Source organism: Salvelinus alpinus, chromosome 2 (genome assembly GCF_045679555.1).
Source record: "Salvelinus alpinus chromosome 2, SLU_Salpinus.1, whole genome shotgun sequence".
Classification (NCBI taxonomy): Eukaryota; Metazoa; Chordata; class Actinopteri; order Salmoniformes; family Salmonidae; genus Salvelinus; species Salvelinus alpinus.
The window spans coordinates 56,446,787-56,465,775 of record NC_092087.1 but is presented as its reverse complement, the minus strand read 5'-3'; the positions used below and the strand labels follow the sequence as shown (position 1 = coordinate 56,465,775).

General features: G+C 46.7%; 1 protein-coding gene across 4 annotated transcripts in view; it reads right to left on the bottom strand.

The window, feature by feature from the left end:
• Positions 1–4,637: 4,637 nt before the first annotated feature.
• LOC139565345 (protein CBFA2T2-like) overlaps positions 4,638–18,989 on the bottom strand; it is a 50,590-nt gene continuing 36,238 nt past the window's right edge. For all 4 annotated transcript variants that reach the window (XM_071385598.1, XM_071385609.1, XM_071385588.1 and 1 more), the window contains exons 2-11: positions 17,184–17,336; positions 16,107–16,348; positions 14,981–15,070; positions 12,136–12,326; positions 11,632–11,885; positions 8,913–8,998; positions 8,063–8,270; positions 7,002–7,070; positions 6,576–6,766; positions 4,638–6,112 (exon numbers count right to left, since the gene is read on the bottom strand). In XM_071385598.1, the coding sequence (XP_071241699.1) occupies positions 5,792–6,112; positions 6,576–6,766; positions 7,002–7,070; positions 8,063–8,270; positions 8,913–8,998; positions 11,632–11,885; positions 12,136–12,326; positions 14,981–15,070; positions 16,107–16,348; positions 17,184–17,336 (1,805 nt within the window). In that variant the 3' untranslated portion in view covers positions 4,638–5,791. The remainder of the gene's footprint in view (positions 6,113–6,575; positions 6,767–7,001; positions 7,071–8,062; positions 8,271–8,912; positions 8,999–11,631; positions 11,886–12,135; positions 12,327–14,980; positions 15,071–16,106; positions 16,349–17,183; positions 17,337–18,989) is intronic.

The window sequence follows — 18,989 nt, the reverse complement described above, 5'->3', positions numbered from 1 at the left end:
AATCATGAAAACACGTTCAATTTCTGAATTCAATTATGATATTTTTGCATTACAAATTCTAAAATATCAAATTCAAATTCAATACACTAATATAAATTCAAAATTATAGATTTCAAATACAATTTCTGTTGGTATTGAAATCGCTCAATACTATCCCTTCTTTCAGGGAATGCTTGAAACTACTTTTGGGGCTCGATTAAATCTGTATCGCGGATGTTCTGCATGTTAGCGCGATTTAAATGTAAAGATCATTTCCGATTAGACCGACATATGCAGTGTTTACCGTCATTGCAATCAACGAGAACTTAGGAACATTGCCTTTAAATTTCAATCGCACTATAATGCGAGAACTTCAGGCGCCATATGGTTTGAATCGGGCCCTTGGTGTTTGCATTTGTCAACAAAGCATAACCTTGGCAGGTTAAGCTTGTTTCTTTTGAAAATAATAGTGCAAACTTTTAATATGAATACATGGTTAGTTCTGCACTAACTGTGACCGTGATCATATATACTGAATAAAAATATAAACGCAACATGCTATAATTTCAACGACTTTATTGAGTTACAGTTCATATAAGAAAATCAGTCAATTTAAATAAATAAATTTGGCCCTAATCTATGGATTTCACATGACTGGGCAGGGGCGCAGGCATAGGTCCACCCACTTGGGAGCCAGGCCTACCCACTGGGAAGCCAGGCCCAGCCAATCGGAATTATTTTTTTCCTCCATAAAAGGGCTTTGTTACAGACAGAAATACTCCTCAGTTTCATCAGCTGTCTGTGTGGCTGGTCTCAGACGATCCCACAGGTGAAGAAGCCGGATGTGGCAATCCTGGGCTGTCGTGGTTACATGTGGTCTGCAGTTGTGAGGCTGGTTGGATGTACTGCCAAATTCTTTAAAATGACGTTGGAGGTGGCTTATGGTAGGGAAAGATCATTAAATTCTCTGGCAACAGGGCTGGTGGACATTCCTGCAGTCAGCATGCCAATTGCACACTCCCTCAAATTTTGAGGCATCTGTGGCATAGTGGTGTGTGACAAAACTGCACATTTTAGAGTGGCCTTTTGTCCCCAGCACAAGGTGCACCTGTGTAATGATCATGCTGTTTAATCAGCTTCTTGATATGCCACACCTGTCAGGTGGATGGATTACCTTAGCAAAGGAGAAATGCAAACAAATATGTGCACAACATTTTAGAGAAATAAGCTTTTTGTGCGTATGGAACATTTCTGGAATCTTATATTTCAGCTCATGTTCAGTATATCTAAGAAGGTGGAATCATTGTACCATCTAAACCGCTGTGAAATATCTTTCCCATAACCAAAAATGTTCAGCTCTTTGAAGCTAGTGTACAAAACTCACAGTTAAAGATGCAAAAACGAAACTTAAGAATGGGAAGCATAGAAATAGCACACATAGAACAGATTTACTGCTTTTTAGACTTTCAATGAGAATGCCAGATCTATAAACGCATTTCTATGTGAATTTGGTCAGATCGCCGAAAAAGTTACATATTGCAGCTTTAAGATTAAATTATACGCATATAATGGATGATGAAAGACTAAAGAGTAAATATTTAAGTAATGTTGTCTTTACTTTGATATTCTACTTCATACGATTTCTTTTCGTATGAAGTTATGTCTCATAACAAAATATGTTTAAGAAGGGAAACATTGCTCACAAAATAAAGGCATTCCTTCTGATATACATTGACTTCGGAAAGTATTCAGACCCCTTGACTTTTTCCACATTCTGTTACGTTACAGCCTTATTCTAAAATGTATTAAATAGTTTTTACCCCTCATCAGTCTACACACAATACCCCATAATGACAAAGCAAAAACAGGTAAAAACATTTTTTAAACTGAAATATCACATTTGCATAAGTATTCAGACCCTTTACTCAGTACTTTGTGAGTCTTCTTGGGTATGACGCTACAAGCTTGGCACACCTGTATTTGGGGAGTTTAACCCATTCTTCTCTGCAGATCCTCTCAAGCTCTGTCAGGTTGAACAGTGAGCGTTGCTGCACAGCTATTTACAGGTTTCTCCAGAGATGTTCAATCGGGTTCAAGTCCTGGCTCTGGCTGGGCCACTCAAAGACATTCTGAGACTTGTCCCGAAGCCATTCCTGCGTTGTCTTGGCTGTGTGCTTTTGGTCATTGTCCTGTTGGAAGGTGAACCTTTGCCCCAGTCTGAGGTCCTGAGCACTCTGGAGCAGATTTTCATAGTCTCCCAGTCCCTGCTGCTGAAAAACATCCCTACAGCATGATGCTGCCACCACCATGCTTCGCCGTAGGGATCGTCCCAGGTTTCCTTCAGACGTGACGTTTGGCATTCAGGCCAAAGAGTTCAATCTTGGTTTCATCAGACCAGAGAATGTTGTTTGTCATGGTCTGAGTCTTTACGTGCCTTTAGGCAAACCCCAAGTGGGCTGTCATGTGCCTTTTACTGAGGAGTGGCTTCTGTCTGGCCACTCTACTATAAAGGCCCGATTGGTAGAATGCTGCATAGATGCTTGTCCTTCTGGAAGGTTCTCCCATCTCCACTAAGTAACTCTGGATTTGTGTCAGAGTGACCAGAGTCACCTCCCTGACCAAGGCCCTTCTCCCCCGATTGCTCAGTTTGGCCGGGCAGCTATCTCTAGGAAGAGTCTTGGTGGTTCTAAACTTCTTCCATTTAAGAATGATGGAGGCCACTGTGTTCTTGGGGACCTTCAATGCTGCAGATCTGTGCCTTGATACAATCCAGTCTCGGAGTTCTACGGACAATTCCTTTGACCGCATGGCTTGGTTTTTTCTCTGACCTGCACTGTCAACTGTGGGACCTTATATAGACAAATGTGTGCCTTTCCAAATCATGTGCAATCAATTGAATTTACCAAAGGTGGACTCCGTCATAGAAACATCTCAAGGATGATCAATGGAAACAGGCTACACCTGAGCTTAATTTCGAATCTTTTAGCAATGGGTCTGAAAACTTATACGGTGTTTTTATTTTTAATACATTTGCAAAAAGAAAATAAAAAACTGTTTTCGCTTTGTCATTATGAGGTATTGTGTGTAGATTGCTGAGGATTTTGTATTTATTTAATCAATTTTAGAATAAGGCTGTATTGTAACAAAATGTGGAAAAAGTCAAAGGGTCTGAATACTTTCAGAAAGCACTGTTATATTTTTAATATACACTACCGGTCAAAAAATGTATAACACCTACTCATTCAAGGGTTTTTCTTTATTGGTTATGTCTACATTGTAGAATAACAGTTAAGGCATTAAAACTATGAAATAACACATATGGACTCATGCAGTAACCCCAAAATATATTTTAGATTCTTCAAATAGCCACCCTTTGTCTTGATGACAGCTTTGCACACTCATGGCATTCTCTCAACCAGCTTCACCTGGAATGCTTTTCCAACAGTCTTGAAGGAGTTCCCAAATATGCTGAGAACTTGTTGGCTGCTTTTCCTTCACTCTGCGGTCCGACTCATCCCAAACCAGCTCAATTTGGTTGAGGTCGGGGGATTGTGGAGGCCAGGTCATCTGATGCAGCAATCCCTCACTCTCCTTCTTGGTCAAATAGCCCTTACACAGCCTGGAGGTGTGTTGGGTCATTGTCCTGTTGAAAAACAAATGATAATCCCACTAAGCCCTAAACCAGATGGGATGGCGTATCGCTGCAGAATGCTGTGGTAGCCATGCTGGTTAAGTGTGCCTTGAATTCTAAATAAATCACAGTGTCACCAGCAAAGCACCCCCACAACATAACACCTCCTCCTCCATGCTTTACGGTGGGAACCACACATGCGGAGATCATCCGTTCACCCACACCGCGTCTCACAAAGACATGGCGGTTGGAACCAAAAATCTCCAATTTGGACTCCAGACCAAAGGCCAAATTTCCACCGGTCTAATATCCATTGCTCGTGTTTCTTGGCCCAAGCAAGTCTCTTCTTCTTATTGGTGTCCTTCAGTAGTAGTTTCTTTGCAGCAATTCAACCACGAAAGCCTGATTTACATAGTCTCCTCTGAACAGCTTTGAGATGTGTCTGTTACTTGAACTCTGTGAAGCATTTATTTGGGCTGCAATTCCTGAGGCTGGTAACTCTAATGAACTTATCCTCAGCAGCAGAGGTAACTCTGGGTCTTCCTTTCCTGTGGTGGTTCTCATGAGCCAGTTTCATCATAGCGCTTGATGGTTTTTGTGACTGCACTTGAAGAAACGTTCAAAGTTCTTCACATTTTCCGTATTGACTGATCTTCAGGTCTTAAAGTAATTATGGACTGTCATTTCTCTTTGGTTATTTGAGCTGTTCTTGCCATAATATGGACTTGGGTCTTTTACCAAATAGGGCGATCTTCTGTATACTCCCTTACCTTATATTCCTGATGGAAAACCTGATGGTGCAAACTTAAAATCAGAAGACATCTGACCCAGAATTGTACAACAGGTGACACGAAGCTAAGCAATAAGCAACTGTGGTAGATAACTGCAAACCTCTAGAAGTTGAGCGTTCATCTTTACACACCGTATACTACTTTATCGTACCATCTGATTTATCCTATAAGCTCGGTGTGGACGAATGGGTGATCATGACAATAGATAACTATACGCGTCATAGAACAAGGCAAGAAACAGTGTTTCTGTATATTTATTCTGTGTACAACAATAGACAGTTACAGGCAATGACACTTGTTTAACAATTGAAAACTTTGGTGATGCATAACAGCATGTGAATACCTGAACACTTTGTATTTTTATATTGCTCTGAAAATTCGTAGTAATGTTTTAGTTTACAATATCCACCGACGGCACAACCGTTTTGACACACGTGTACGTACACACACACACACAAAAAAAGGAACCAGACGAATAACTTGTGCGAGCAAGAAAAGTAGAACAGCTATACTGTACATACAAACAGGATTCCGGAGGTGATTTCGCTATCGTGTCACCTCCAAAATGCATTTCCAGAGCGGGAGAGGAACTCTAGAGCTGGTACTGTCACTCAGACCCATAACCCTCTTAGCTTTATATACACACACAACAGGAAACTAGGAAATATGCAGTGAGTACTTCGACCATCACTTTCACCCTTGGGTATAAATGACCATTCCAAAACTCATACATCCCCCCCCTCAGTCCTCTTAAAACAAAAATAACAAAAACATTGTCTGAAGTCAGTCCTTAGTCGTCTCATATCTGTTTGGGATTGTTTTTTGGATGAAGTGAAACAAGTGTCCATCTGTGAGGTGGATTGTCTGTTTGTCCAACTGTTGAAGATGGATCCTCAGAGTCCCAAAGCAGATGAGTCTGTCTTCTGCCCACCATTGCCAAAGCAACCCTCCCCCACAGTTTCTCCTCTTTCTTTGTGTAACATGACTTGTGACATCAGTGACCTCATTTCCTCCTCCGTTCACTCAATGTCTGTGACATCACTTCCTGTCTGTGACATCACTTCCTTGGCTAGATTAGGGGTTGGTGTCCAGAGCGGAGGGTCATCGTAGGTCTTCGAAACAGCTTCCTTCCCTCGTCCCCTCTCCCTCACAACCGCTGACCTGAAGTCATTCATCAGGTAAAAGCCAAACGATGGAACAATGGACACTAGCACCTTTCACCTGTCAGCGGTTCGATAGGAACGGGAGACAAAGGAAGGAAGCCATTTTTGTGGCGCCCGGTCCTAGTGTCCATTATGAACAGTCACGAACAACAGAATTGAAGGAAAAGGGGAACGGAGGCAATCTTGAGTGCGACCCAGTATCACTACCACCCTCCATGGTCCTAGTCTTAGTGCCCGTTGCTCTCTGACACGGATGCAGGAGTGGACGGGGTGGAGGAACGAGAGGCAATCGACCCCTTCTCCCCCCCAGGGCTGGCAGCGGTTGGTACACTCTCGGGGGCCTTGACCCCTGTGGTAACATCTGCAGCGGCTGCAGCGGCCCTGGCTGCGGTGATGGCGGACACGGGCTTGGGCTGGGCTTGCAGGCCAGGGCTGCAGATGAGGTGGTGGCGCTCCCAGTCCTTGTGTTGGCAGAAGGAGCCGCAGTAGCGCGCCGCATTGCAACCGCTGCACGTCTCGCTGGCCTTGCGCCCGCAGTTCCAGCAGCACTGCAGGGAGAGAGAAAGGATGAGTTGAGTATAGAGATAAATAATATATTAAAGCTGTGAACGGCTGTGTACCTGTGGTGTAGACTACGTGCAGTGGGAGAGGAAGAGTGTGTGTACACTATATATTTATGGAGAAATGGACAAAGTATACTAGGCAAGTAGTAGGTAAATACCACATCTACACATCCTGCAGCTTTGAATATTATTCCTAAGTGCGCACTATGACTCACTTCACAGTATGTGTACACACTCTTAGAAAAAAGGGTTCTTCAGCTGTCCCCATAGGAAAACACTTTTTTGTTCCAGGCAGAACCCTCTGTGGAAAAGGTTCTACCTGGAACCAAAAGGGGTTCTTCAAAGGGTTCTCCTATGGGGACAGCCGAAGAGCCCTTAAAAAGGTTCTAGATAGCACCTTTCTTTCTAAGAGTGTATATAGTTATGCAGAGTAATATATCCTCCTAACCTCGCTGGAGTCCTCCTGCTCGTTGATGACCTGGATGGCGTCCTCGGTGGCCTTCCTCTTGGCCTCGGACAGAGTCTTCTCCATCTTGGCGCGCTCAGCCGTGATCATCTCAAAGGCCTTCTGCTCCGCCTCGGCCACAGCCTTCTGCACCTCGTCCATGGCCTGACGCTTCACTTCATTCACCGCCTCTTCTGCGCGGGAGAGAGGGGACAGAGGGTCAGGTTTTAGACCATGTTGTGGTTCTGTGATACATAGTGGTTATAATAGATGGATGAGGGGACTCCTTTATATCAAATGTTTTTCAATAATATATATTTTAATGAGCGAGAGAAGAAGAGGGATAAAAGGGGAAAGGGAAGAAGAACACAAATAAATGTTGAATGCCCACACACATGGGACATTGAACACTGTTGTACTAGCCCTTACCAGCTTTTCTCCAGATCTCATCCGGCACATAGCCCGAGCCAGGCCGCGGCGCAAAGTCTCTCTGGGATTCTGTGGCACAGAAAGACAAAAAAAAAAAAAAAAAAAGTTAGCACCCGGCAGACTTGTGTGAAATAGCATCATCCGCTCTACTTACTTGGGATATACAATCCCCTCACTAACCACACCAATTCAACCTTCCCCAGTTGGCCAAATTAACCGAATAGCCGGGCAGCTTGAAGAGGGAGTACATTGGCTAGGGCAGAGGAGCTGACAACCAAGCTGTAGCTACATTCTGTTTGTTATCGCTCTCTTTATCCCCGTCTTCTCTCTCTAGCTCTTTTTTTCCCCCTTCCCTTCTCCTCTCTTTCTGAGCTGCTCCTCTCAATCCAGACCCATGCCCAAGCTCTGTGGTGCCCGGGCTGGGTTTGGACTGTGTACACTGTGCCCAGACACACTGCTGGGCACACAGATGGTACTCGGGCCGGGCGGCGGGCAGCCAGCTCTGGGTCTTAAAGGACGACAGGCTGGCACTGCCTGGGCCTTCTGTGGCAGATCTGGACGGGGGCAGCGTTGGCACCTGTCTGGGGGCCATGGAGCAGCATGGGCCCCGGAGAGAGGAGCAGACGAGCACTGAGAGACAAACACTGCCAGCAAGACTGAGAGTGCGTTCCAAATGGCACCTTATTCCTTACCAATATACGCAATACGATGCCATTTGGAACGCAAGCTATATGTGTAGGTTCGAAATGTGTCAGTAGTGTGTTGATGGGTGTAGTTCTGTAGATGAACACCAGAGGGCAGTGGGTCTATGTGGTGACTGTGGGAGCTCAGTTGCTGGCAGGTTGCTTCAGCAGCTCACCATCAAGGGGACCACTCATTTTTAATCCCTTACCAGGAATCCCACCTGACAAGATGCATTACATATAGATCTGTCGATCAGGTGTGTATCGATTCATTGAAAAAGGACCAACCCTAAGGGTAGAAATGAACATAACTTCGCACCCATGAATGTGAGACCATACGAGTTAGTTATAACGTAAAAAGACAAGAGGACCACCCACCATTGGTGAGTCCCTCGGCCGTGTGGGGGCTGTGGGTCTTGGAGAAGGGGGCGGGCATGGTGGTGGCGCCTCCCTTGCGGGGGTCCTCCTGCTCGCTGGAGCGCCGCCGCCAGTAGTTGAGCTCCTCGCGATCCGACTCCTGGCAGCGGCGGAGCACGGCCACCGAGCGCCGCGTCTTCTCCACCATGTCCACGATGCAGTTCAACACCTGGAGGCGTGAGCGGCGGAGATAGAAAGAGGGTACCATTAGAGGGAGCCAAACTTGAATTTAATTTTTTTTTTATACAAATGCCCAACCACAAAATACATCCTATATCTACACTACTGCAGAGAATACGGTCGACCTCTGCAGATACTGTATATGTCAGTGGAGGGTGCCGAGGGGAGGCCGGGTCAGAGCGAATGGTTTAGCCTCAAACACATGGAAACCGTGTATTTGATACCATTCTACTCCAGCCATTACAATGAGCCCATCCTCCCCAATTAAGGTGGCACCAACCTCCTGTGGTATATGTCATAATGTAGGGGTAAGTAATAGCTAAATACAGTAGTGTTACTTGGAGGTACATAATAAGTCTCAATACACAGGACTACTATTCCAGAATTATGTTTGTGAGATAAAAACAAAATATCATTTCATTGGGTAGGACTCCTGCTTTGGGCAGTCGATCACTACTGGAGCGCATGGCTCTCGGATGTAGACAGCAGATGGCTTTAGCACAAGTCCACCACTGTGAACGGGACACCCAGTCTGACATAGCCTTGATGGCTCCACCAGGCACTGAGAAGTGCTGCGCCACTTATAGTTCCAGTGGCGGCGGCGGCGTCTACTGTCAGCAGTGGCACTTACATGATCCAGATGCCTCCACTCGTCGGCCCACTCTCTGTCTGTCAGCCTGTGGTCCACGGGCTCCTCGCGGTAGCCCCCGTTAGTGCCTGATTAGAAAGACGAGACAATTGAAAGCTTAAAGTGGTGATTTAAAAAAAAGAAGAAAAAAAGGAACACAGCCGTCACTACAAATTAATGTCAGGAAGAGAGGCGGAGGGAAGGGGGGTGAAAGTGGTGTCCATTAATCATATTAGTCAGTAGCACAATGAGGCAGTAACACAATGACATTTAGATGGTCTTATTTCACAACAACATTCCATGTCATGGCCGTAGCTTAGTGACAAGCCGCGCTTTAGTGTCTCGTTACCGTCGTCACTGTTTCACTTCCTCGTACACAAGAGAGATGAAGAGGAGGAGTGAAAGACGAAGAGTGGCCTACTCAAGAGTTAAGGACAGAAGAGAGAAAATAAAAGACAGAGTTAGAGACAAAGCTATAGAGAGAGAGAAAGCTAGAAAAGGAGATATCGTCTAACAAAGACAATACTGAGTATAAAAAAATATATATTAGGAACACCTACTCTTTCCATGAAAGACTGACCAGGTGAATGGTATGACCCCTTATTTATGTCACGTGTTAAATCCACTTCTCTTCAGTGTAGATGAAGGGGAGGAGGCAGGTTAAAGAAGGACGTCGATTGCGTATGTGTGCCATTCAGAGGGGGGAAATGGGCCAGACAAAAGATTGAAGTGCCTTTGAACTAGATATGGTAGTAGGTGCCAGGCGCACCGGTTTGTGTGTCAAGAGCCGCAACGCTGCTGGGGTTTTCCACGCTCAACAGTTGCCGTGTGTATCAAGAATGGTCCACCACCAAAAGGACATCCAGCCAACTTGACACAACTGTGGGAAGCAATGGAGACAACATGGGCCAGCATCCCTGTGGAACGCTTTCAACACCTTGTAGAGTCCATGCCCCGACGAATTGAGGCTGTTCTGAGGGCAAAAGCGGGTGCGACCAATATTAGGAAGCAGGGGCGGAACTTTCACCAGGGACATGTTCCCCCCCCCCCCCCACATGCTGAAATTACATTTGTCCCCCCCTGGTTTTATCATTGGAATGTCATACAACACAAAGGCAACGGGTGTGCTTTAGGACCATGCGGACATCGCCGAGCGGTCGTGTAGGCTGTTTGGAGTGTTTATCCAACTGGATATTTTCTAAAACCAAAGTTGCGCCCCTGTTAAGGTGTTCCTAATATTTTGTACACTCCGTGTATTTCAGAGTGAGAGATGTAAAAACAAAGAAAGAGTAAAAAAAAAAAAAGATTAAAAGAAAGAACAGAGATAAGAGAGAGAGCGAGCGGTTGAAAGAGAGACGGAGAGAGGGACAGAGCGATGTCTTTTGATGAGAACCAGACCCCGAGCCCAGTCACGGCATGCAGCAGCGCTGGGACTCCCCCACATCTGGAGGTCAGCTGTCCGTAAAAAAACACCAACACCATCCCCCACCCCCATCCCCTCCCCATTTCTGCCCCCACGGCTGGGTAACTATCGGGGAGTAGTGGGCATCCCCTCCCCATGGTCTGAACCTAGCAGCATTCCAGCGCTGGAGCTGTAAAGGCTGCGTGGCGCAGGCCCACTTCTATACACATCTGCCCCCTGGCTAAGCAGCGCTAACACCCGCTCTGGTTTGGAGGAGCGCAGGGAAGGGATAGCACACACACACACGCGCAAACAAAGAGAGGCAAACAAAGACGAATAGACAAACATACAACACAGCATTCAAAGACACAAATACACACATGAACGGCAAAAAAAGGATAAACACACACAATCTATCTATCAACCCCACCCACCCCCCTCTCTCCTTCTCCCGTCTCCACCCCCGCTGCTGTTTCTCATCAGCGATCCTCAGTTCAAAGCTCTGAGATGTAGCGGTGAACAGGCTGGATGGCTTACTGTACCTTGGGACGTAACGCTCGTAAACAACACCGGCCCCCATGCTTCGACTCTCTGAGAGGTGTGCCTCGGGCATGAACTACTGCCGTTTCCTTAGGGCGCCGTGTGCGTTTCGCTGTTCGCCGCTGTGTTTATGGGAGTGCGTGTCTACTTCGGTGAATATCTACATCCCATCTGGCCATTGACACTGACAGGGATCAGATGGCATGCAGATTTACAACGAACTAGATACAATCTTCTCTCAAAAAGGTACACTGCTTCCCGGGTAGTTTGGCACACACTAAGCACATGTGGGGTCCATGGATTTATGGTCTTCGGGGGAACTTCTATGCCATTTGCTGTGCATGTCCACGCACACACACTTTTGCTCGCATGAACACCCACACAGACCACCCATTAGCAGCTTTCATATCGACCACACCTAAAGGCTGTGGTTGTGTGTGAGTGAGAAAGAGTGCTGTTTTATGACGGAATCTCGGTGTTTTGCTCGAGTCGTCCCTTTCGACTGTTGTGGCAAACAGCAGAGGGACCAATGTGAGAGAACAAAGGGCGCCTGCATCTGTTAATGTCAGGCTAAACCCTCGTGAGTTTGTGTATGCGTCTGGGTTGCATTTGTTGTGTGTGTGTGTGTGTGTGTGTCTCTCTCTCCAATTATTTTGTATGGATGGCCCCAGCCGGAATCAAACCCACAATCCCTTGGCCTTGCAAGCACTGTGCGTTACCGACTGAGCCGCACATGACCACCTGTAGGTGTGTACAGTAAACATGTGTGGATGAATCTACCTGGTAGTCTAGGCCTGTCCTTGAGCTCGCGGAGCTCCAGTATCCGGTGACTGCTCTCGCGGTGCAGTAGGTGGGGGGCGCTGATGTCCTCGAGGGCGTAGTGTTGCAGTGGGGGTGGCGTGGGATGCAGCTGAGCGCTGAGGGGCAGGGGGTGGGCCGGGCTGTGGCGGGGCGCAGGGCTGATGGTGCAGATGCGCTTGGTTGGTGGCTCCAGGGGGGCGGGTGGGCGCTCGTGGAAGCCATTCTCTTTGGCCCTGCAGGAAAGATGGAGGGTAGGAGAGGGAAGGCATGAGAGAGAGAGAGTGGAAATGTGTACGTATGATATTGGGGATGGCAGTCTGTTGTGCATCATCGTGTGTGTGTGTGTGTGTGTGTGTGTGCGCACATGCGCGTCTACAGTATATGTATATGACAATCTGTCCCCTACCTGTTGGGACTGTGTCTCTTGGTGTGTGTGTGTGTGCGTGTGCGTGTGTATGTACATTTTGTCTGTCTGTCTCCTACCTGTTAGGGCTGTGTCTCTTGGTGGCCATGTCTCTCTCACTAGGCTCCAGCAGCAGTTCTGAGGAGTCGGGGGGCGAGGCCAGTGTGGTGCTGAGCAGGAGGTGCTCGTGTTGGGACAGGTACTGGGCCGGGGTCTGCTTGGCTGCACGTGCACAGTGGAGCAACTCCCTCTGCAACAGTGGCAGGTTGGCCTGGGGAGGGGGAGGTAGAGGGAGAAAGGGAGATGAGTGTCATTTGAAAAAGGCAAGAACGAGAGCGAGATACAAGAAATCACAAGAATACGGCTACTGTAATGACGTTTTCTCAAAGCCTTAAAAATCTAACTACAGGGATCGCGGCTCTCAAGGAAACACCACGGAAACGCCACGTAGACGCCGCGTAGACGCAGTGGCACCATGGAGACAGTATAGATGCCATACTGTCGCCATAAAAGAGCTGGCTTCTATTTCTTAGTTGACAAAACTAGTTGGGAATATCTTCATTCTCTACACCTTTACTGACCCAACGATCCAAAGTCTGATCTTGTGCAAATTCAAAAGTGAATTTCCCATTAAATCCAACTGACATGTCCACAAAATACCAGTACATGTAATTTTTTGGGGGTGAAAACGTCAAAACACGAACTTCATGAAGTGAAGTTCGAGTGAGAAAAAAAAAGACTTATTTGCATGTCGCGGCATGGCCGTGAAGCCTCTGTGTCATGGCAACACGGCAGAGACATTAGGCAGATACGTGTCACTGAGGAGGACCAGAGGGAGAGACATACAGCAGATCTCTCCTTGAGAGGCCAGAGAATCACACCCCCGCAGGGGGTTAAAAATGTCCGCCGTCTCTGTCTGTCTGCCTAGTGTAAGCCCTGTGACTGTTTCTGCAGCCCACCTTTCAGTAAATCACCGCAAAACCCAAACACATAGTCCACCGCTCACTTTGGACGACCCGCAAACACAAGAGAAGATTAGAGCCGTGTACATAGAAGGAGAAAAATGGGGCTTCGTGTTAGGGTGTGTGTGTCGTCGAAGAAGCAAGGCCGAGTGGAATGAGAGAGTCTGTGGAGGTCAAATGAGACAGACGGAGAGAGAAAAGAGGGAGAGAATGATACAGAAGCGGAAGACAAACGTCACACGGTGCAATCAGAACGCAGGCACCCTCGTAGGGGGTAAAGAGAGCGGGACAAGGGAAAAAGAGCAAACGAGTGACGAGCAGAGGCAGAACAGGATGACCACCAAGCCTGATGAGAGGATGCAAGCTCCTCCCTCCCTCTCTCTATTTCTCCTTCCATCTCTTAATGAGCAACAGGCCCAAGTGTGCTTATAATTACAGACTTCCTCGTTCCCCCGTTCTCCACTTAAGACCCTTACCCCCCCTAGCCAGGGCCACCACTACATCAGTCCGCCACATATGTTGTCTGTCAGTTAAGCGCCGTTCTCTTTTTCTGCGGGGCGGATGCGAAATTGGCGGCGCCGGGCAAGCCTGAATGACTGCTTTCTTTTAATGCGACGCAGAGTCCATATGGTGCGCTGCTGAGCCCCATAAAAGAAGGGAGGGAATGGTTTACAGTCATGTTTCACACTTCCGAGCTCTGTCTCTCCCTCGCTTTCTTTTTGAGCTATCCACTGCCACGGTGCTAGGGAGGGAGGGAGGGAGAGAAGTTGGGGAGCCTCGTAAATTAAGAAAAAGGGAAACCATTCTTTTTTTCATTTTATTCTTTCAGAGAGTCGGGGTTCTGAAAGGTGAAGGAGAGGTAACCCATGGAAAAAAAGAGCAGATTTTCACCGTCTGAAGAATGGAGCAATAACACCGAACAATTTGACTGGTTGGAAGATTTATGTTCGGTTCTCATGAGGGTAGCTCTTAAAAAGTATTCTATTTCAGGCCCCCATGCTGCAAAGTTACTCAAAGGCCCAATTAAACTTGCGCAACCCCTGTCGCTCGTTTAGTCAACGCATAGAACTATATTGTTACTTGGGAATGACCGAAAGGCAATAAATACATTCACAACCCCAATTCTCTGTTTATACGACAACCGTCTTGCTGTTGAAAATTCAAGTAGAGAAATGATTTTCATGTTTTCCTAATTTTGTATTATGCTACCGTCTACTTGCGGTTTTTCATTATTTATGACCATATTTGCATTATTATTAGTTCAAGATTTGAGAGAAGTGTAATTAGAGTATTCTGTGCCAGAAGCTCCTCTACGCTTCATGAAAGGAATAGGGTCGCGTCTCAAACGGTACCCTATCCCCTATATAGTGCACTACTTTTGACCAGAGCTAGCATAGATATCACAGGAGGTTGGTGGGAACTTAATTGGGGAGGACGGGCTCGTGGTAATGGCTGGAGCGGAGTTGGTTGAATGGTATCAAATACGTCACGCATGGTTTCCGTGTGTTTGATGCCCATTCCATTGCGCCGTTCCAGCCATTTATGAGCCGTGTGCCTCTCGGCAGCCTCCATTGAGACAGACAGATCATCTATCAGTGGAGGCTGCTGAGGGGAGGATGGCATTTTGGGACGCACCCTAGCTGTTACCTTCAATACAAAACATCTGCTTTTTTCCCCCCACTCCTGATTTCATGACTAATTATATGCGGTCCTTGAGTCATTGTAAACCTCCCTCGAACATCAAACACCTTTTGAAGAGGACAAAGAGGAACGCTGTCGTCCGCACAGCACAGGCCTGGATTCAGTTCATCAATATTTCCGCCATATAGGGAGAGAACAAGACATAGGGAGGGATAGATAGACAGACAGAGATAGAGACAGAACGAGAGAGAGGGGAAATGGAGAGTAACAGAGAAATAGAGAGAAGGGAGACAGACCTAGAGAGAGAGGAGGTAGGTGCTACCTTGAGGAAGGGAATGACGAATGGTCTCAGGGGGAAGTTGGTGGCCTCTTGGAGCCGCGAGTGGAACTCCTCGATGGTGACCGTTGAATTCTGGGACACAGGGGAGAGATCAGCCAATCACAGTTCCCCCCTCAAGGTTTAAAGTCTCCAACACTGAGCTAGACAATTGTGCGTGTTTCAGATCAACCACCGTTGCAGTCGTCAGCAACCGCAGACTGACTGATCTACAAATCAGTTGGCGTCATAAATAGTCCAACTACGGTGGATCAGTCCATTTGTAGATCAGTCAAAATGGATGCTCTCGGACAGGATGATAAGACTTTGAAATCGCTTCGATCACTGAGTGACCAGAGCAATAACTACAGAGCAGTTTCTCTTTCAACTGTCAATCAACCTGTCGACGGATGAAAGATGATTGTGCACAAATGATAGATAGGTATCAATATGTTGCAGATGGGGCCTGTCAAAACCCAATACTGTGGGTCCACTTAAGCCACATAGAGCGATTATACGGGCATATAAGCCTACATAAATAAACATATTTTTTATACTGAACAAAATTAGAAATGCAACATGTAAAGTGTTGGTCCCATGTTTCATGAGCTGAAAGAAAAGCTCCCAGAAATGTTTTATAAGCACAAATGCTTATTTCTCAAATGGTTGTGCGTAGATTGGGTTAACATCCAAATTTGTGAGCATTTCTCCTTTGCCAAGATAATCCATCCACCTGACAAGTGTGGCATATCAAATAGCTGATTAAACAGCATGGTCATTTCACAGGTTCACCTAGTGCTGGGGACAATAATAGGCCACTCGAAAATGTGCACCCGGACAGCTGATGAAACTGAGGGGTATTTCTGATTTACTTATATGAACTGTAACTAAGTAAAATCTGTGAAATTGTTGCATGCTGCATTTATATTTTTGTTCAGTATATATGTTTGGCAGATATTTGTATTGAAATCAACATTTATGTTGAAATATCTCATTCGATTAAATACAATTCTGTTAAACTCAATTCAGTTTATTCATCCCGAGGGTAAATGATCATATCGCTTCGAAAAATCAAATGCAACACATCGACGTCTCCATCCATCGTTCCTAAAATGTTATATCAACCACTTACCACGAGGGCCAGCACCAGGTTGCGGACGCTCTCTCCGATTTCGGGCGAGATGTCGTTGCCGAACTGCTGCAGCGTCGTCAGGAAGCGTTTGAGCTTGCTGAGCTGCCTGGCGCCGCACGTGGCCGGGAGCTGCTGATTGGCCAGCGAGGAGGAAGAAGAGGAGCTAGGCCCATTGCTATAGCGCTGGGGCGGCGAGGGCACGGCGTTTAGCATGGGTGGGGAGTGGTGGATCCCATTGGTCACTGGGGGAGGGAAGAGGTGGGATGGGGAGGGAGAAGAGCCAATGAGAGGTCAAAGAAGTTATCAGAGGAGTTGATAGACTGAATGGGTTGACACAATCTTTCATACTGGAATCCTCACATCTTTTATCATGTTGAAGATTTAAGGCCATTAATTAAGGCCGACAAAGAAATGAAGACATAAATATAGCAAAATCATGTACCACGATCCACTAATCCAGGGGTGTCAAACTCATTCCACGGATGGCAGAGTGTCTGCAAGTTTTTGTTTTCTCCTTTCAATTAAGATCTAGACAACCAGGTGAGGGGAGTTCCTTACTAATTAGTGACCTTAATTCATCAATCAAGTACAAGGGTGGAGCGGAAACCCGCAGACACTCGGCCCTCCGTGGTATGGGTTTGCCACCCTTGGATCAGGGGATTGTGGTACATGATTTTGATATATTCATATTTTGGTACTCATTTATATGAGTTTGACACATGTGCCCTAATCAATGTATGGATCACACAGCTCAAATCTGCTGGTTGCTATTAAAGGGTTCAATCACAACTTCCATTTAAGTCACAATTTTCACTTGATGTCACATGCGGTTACGATTCACCCCAAAGCGTGCAGGTCCCTGGAGGCTCCTCTAGGGGGGGCTAGTGGCGGTGGGCGCTGTCATGGTGGCAGCGAGACTATGTAGAGTGGCATGTATGGTCAAGTTGCCACTAGAAGCTCATCATGGGTCAGTTTTGTATTTCCCCCATTGATGTTTGAGTTTGGGATTGGGAGAGGAGAACAGGATCTTAAAATCTGCACCTAAGGGAAACTTCACCCCGGGCACTCGGTACTCACGTGTGGTGGAGGAGAAGGAGGCTGGCCGGGGCCCGCTGGGGTTGATGGAGGGCAGGGGGGGCATGGTGGCGCTGCTGCTGGGGGCTGGTTTGGAATGAGTCTTGACATCCACAGGAGAGCCGGGCATGGCAGGGGTCTTCTTCTCTCCACTGTCTGAAGGGGGAGAAAGAGGGGAGGGGGGGAGAGAGAGAGAGGAGGCGTGGTCAATAGGTGCATGTGGGGAGTGGTCATTACGTGGTCGAGGTGTATGTACACACACACACACCTCAGTTGGTAGAGCATGGCGCTTGCAACGCCAGAGTTGTGGGTTCAATTCCCACGGGGGGACCAGTATGCAAAAAAAAGTATGAAAATGTATGAACTCACATGAACTAAGTCACTCTGGATAAGAGCGTCTGCTAAATGACAAAAACATTTAATGTAAGTAGGTTTGAAGTCTAGTTTTGATCATCAGCCACTCAAGTTAAAACACACACTATCCTAAGCCTCAGTGTGCATGCGTGCTATGAAACGCAATCCAACATTTTCAGATCCAGCTCAATCTTCTCAATGCAGACTCTTCAAGTCCCTGCCTTTGTCAGAGAAAATAAATAAATAAATAAATGAAAAAACAGCAACAGAACTTCCCGCCTCCACACCCACCCCCGTTTGCCCCTACTAGAGAAACCCAGATGTCTTGGGGTCTAGCCTTGCGATCCTCCACCCCTCCATTGAGATCCATGGCAGAAGTGCTAATGAAGAAAAACCATTGTGTCCATGGAGAAGAATGGCTTTTCATTGAGACAGAGGGACAGGGGCCGAAGAGAGAGGGGGAAAGAAGGAGAGAAAAAAAAAAGTGGGGTCCGGGAGCTATTTCACGCTTTACTAACAAGATCGCAAAAGCTTTTGAATGTTAAACGCATACTTCTCAATATGCCACGGCCAATGAATGAAATGAATGGGACCACCAGATCAGGGGATGGGAAGAGAGAGAGAGAGGGAGAGAGAGGGAGGGAGAGAGAGAAAGATGGTAATAATCTTTGGATCAGAGGGTGTCTTTGTTGGGGCAGATCCCATGAAGGCTGCATCTTGTCTCCATTTGGAGTGGATCAGACGCTTCCAACTGCTTTTAGACGGACGATTAATAGACAAGCAGGGTTTTAAAGGGTCAAAGGTTGGGTGAAACGGCTCTTTTCAATGGAGTTCCGTGGCTTTAGGGTGGGACTATTGTGCTCTTTTGATGCTATGAACTGAGTGTCTGTCTCGTCGTACAAAAACATATGAATGCAATAGCCAGCACTTCAGTGACGTTTAAGTGCGTATGAATCCCCGATGGAAAGCGATATTGCATTTCATATACAAGCGTGTGACCACAGAAATGTGGGTAAAAACTAGGGTGAAATCAAAAGACAGAACACTTTCGATATGGCTCCAATGTGGAGTTATTTGGCATGTGGAAATAAACAATAAGCATCGCGACTCATTGGCTCGTAGACGTAACCCTCAGAAAAGGGAAAAGAAACAAAAAAGGTATATGCTTGCTTTGTAGTAGTTACTTCTCTTTTTGAATTGTCAAAGCCAGCACACAAGCGTGTACACACACATTCCCACACAACAGCGAGGGTTGACTTGAACTGTCAGGCTTGCAACCGCTGCACCCCACGATTTGACAGCTCCTTCTGCCCCCGAGCCCCACTTTGACTCTACCCTCCCTTTCTCCCTCTTCTTGTCCTCCTCTCTCTCTCCATCCCTCTCCCTCCACATCCCGTGGCCTGCCTGCTATCGTTCCACCTGTTCACTAGAGCAGGGGGCAGGAAGGAGGGCTAT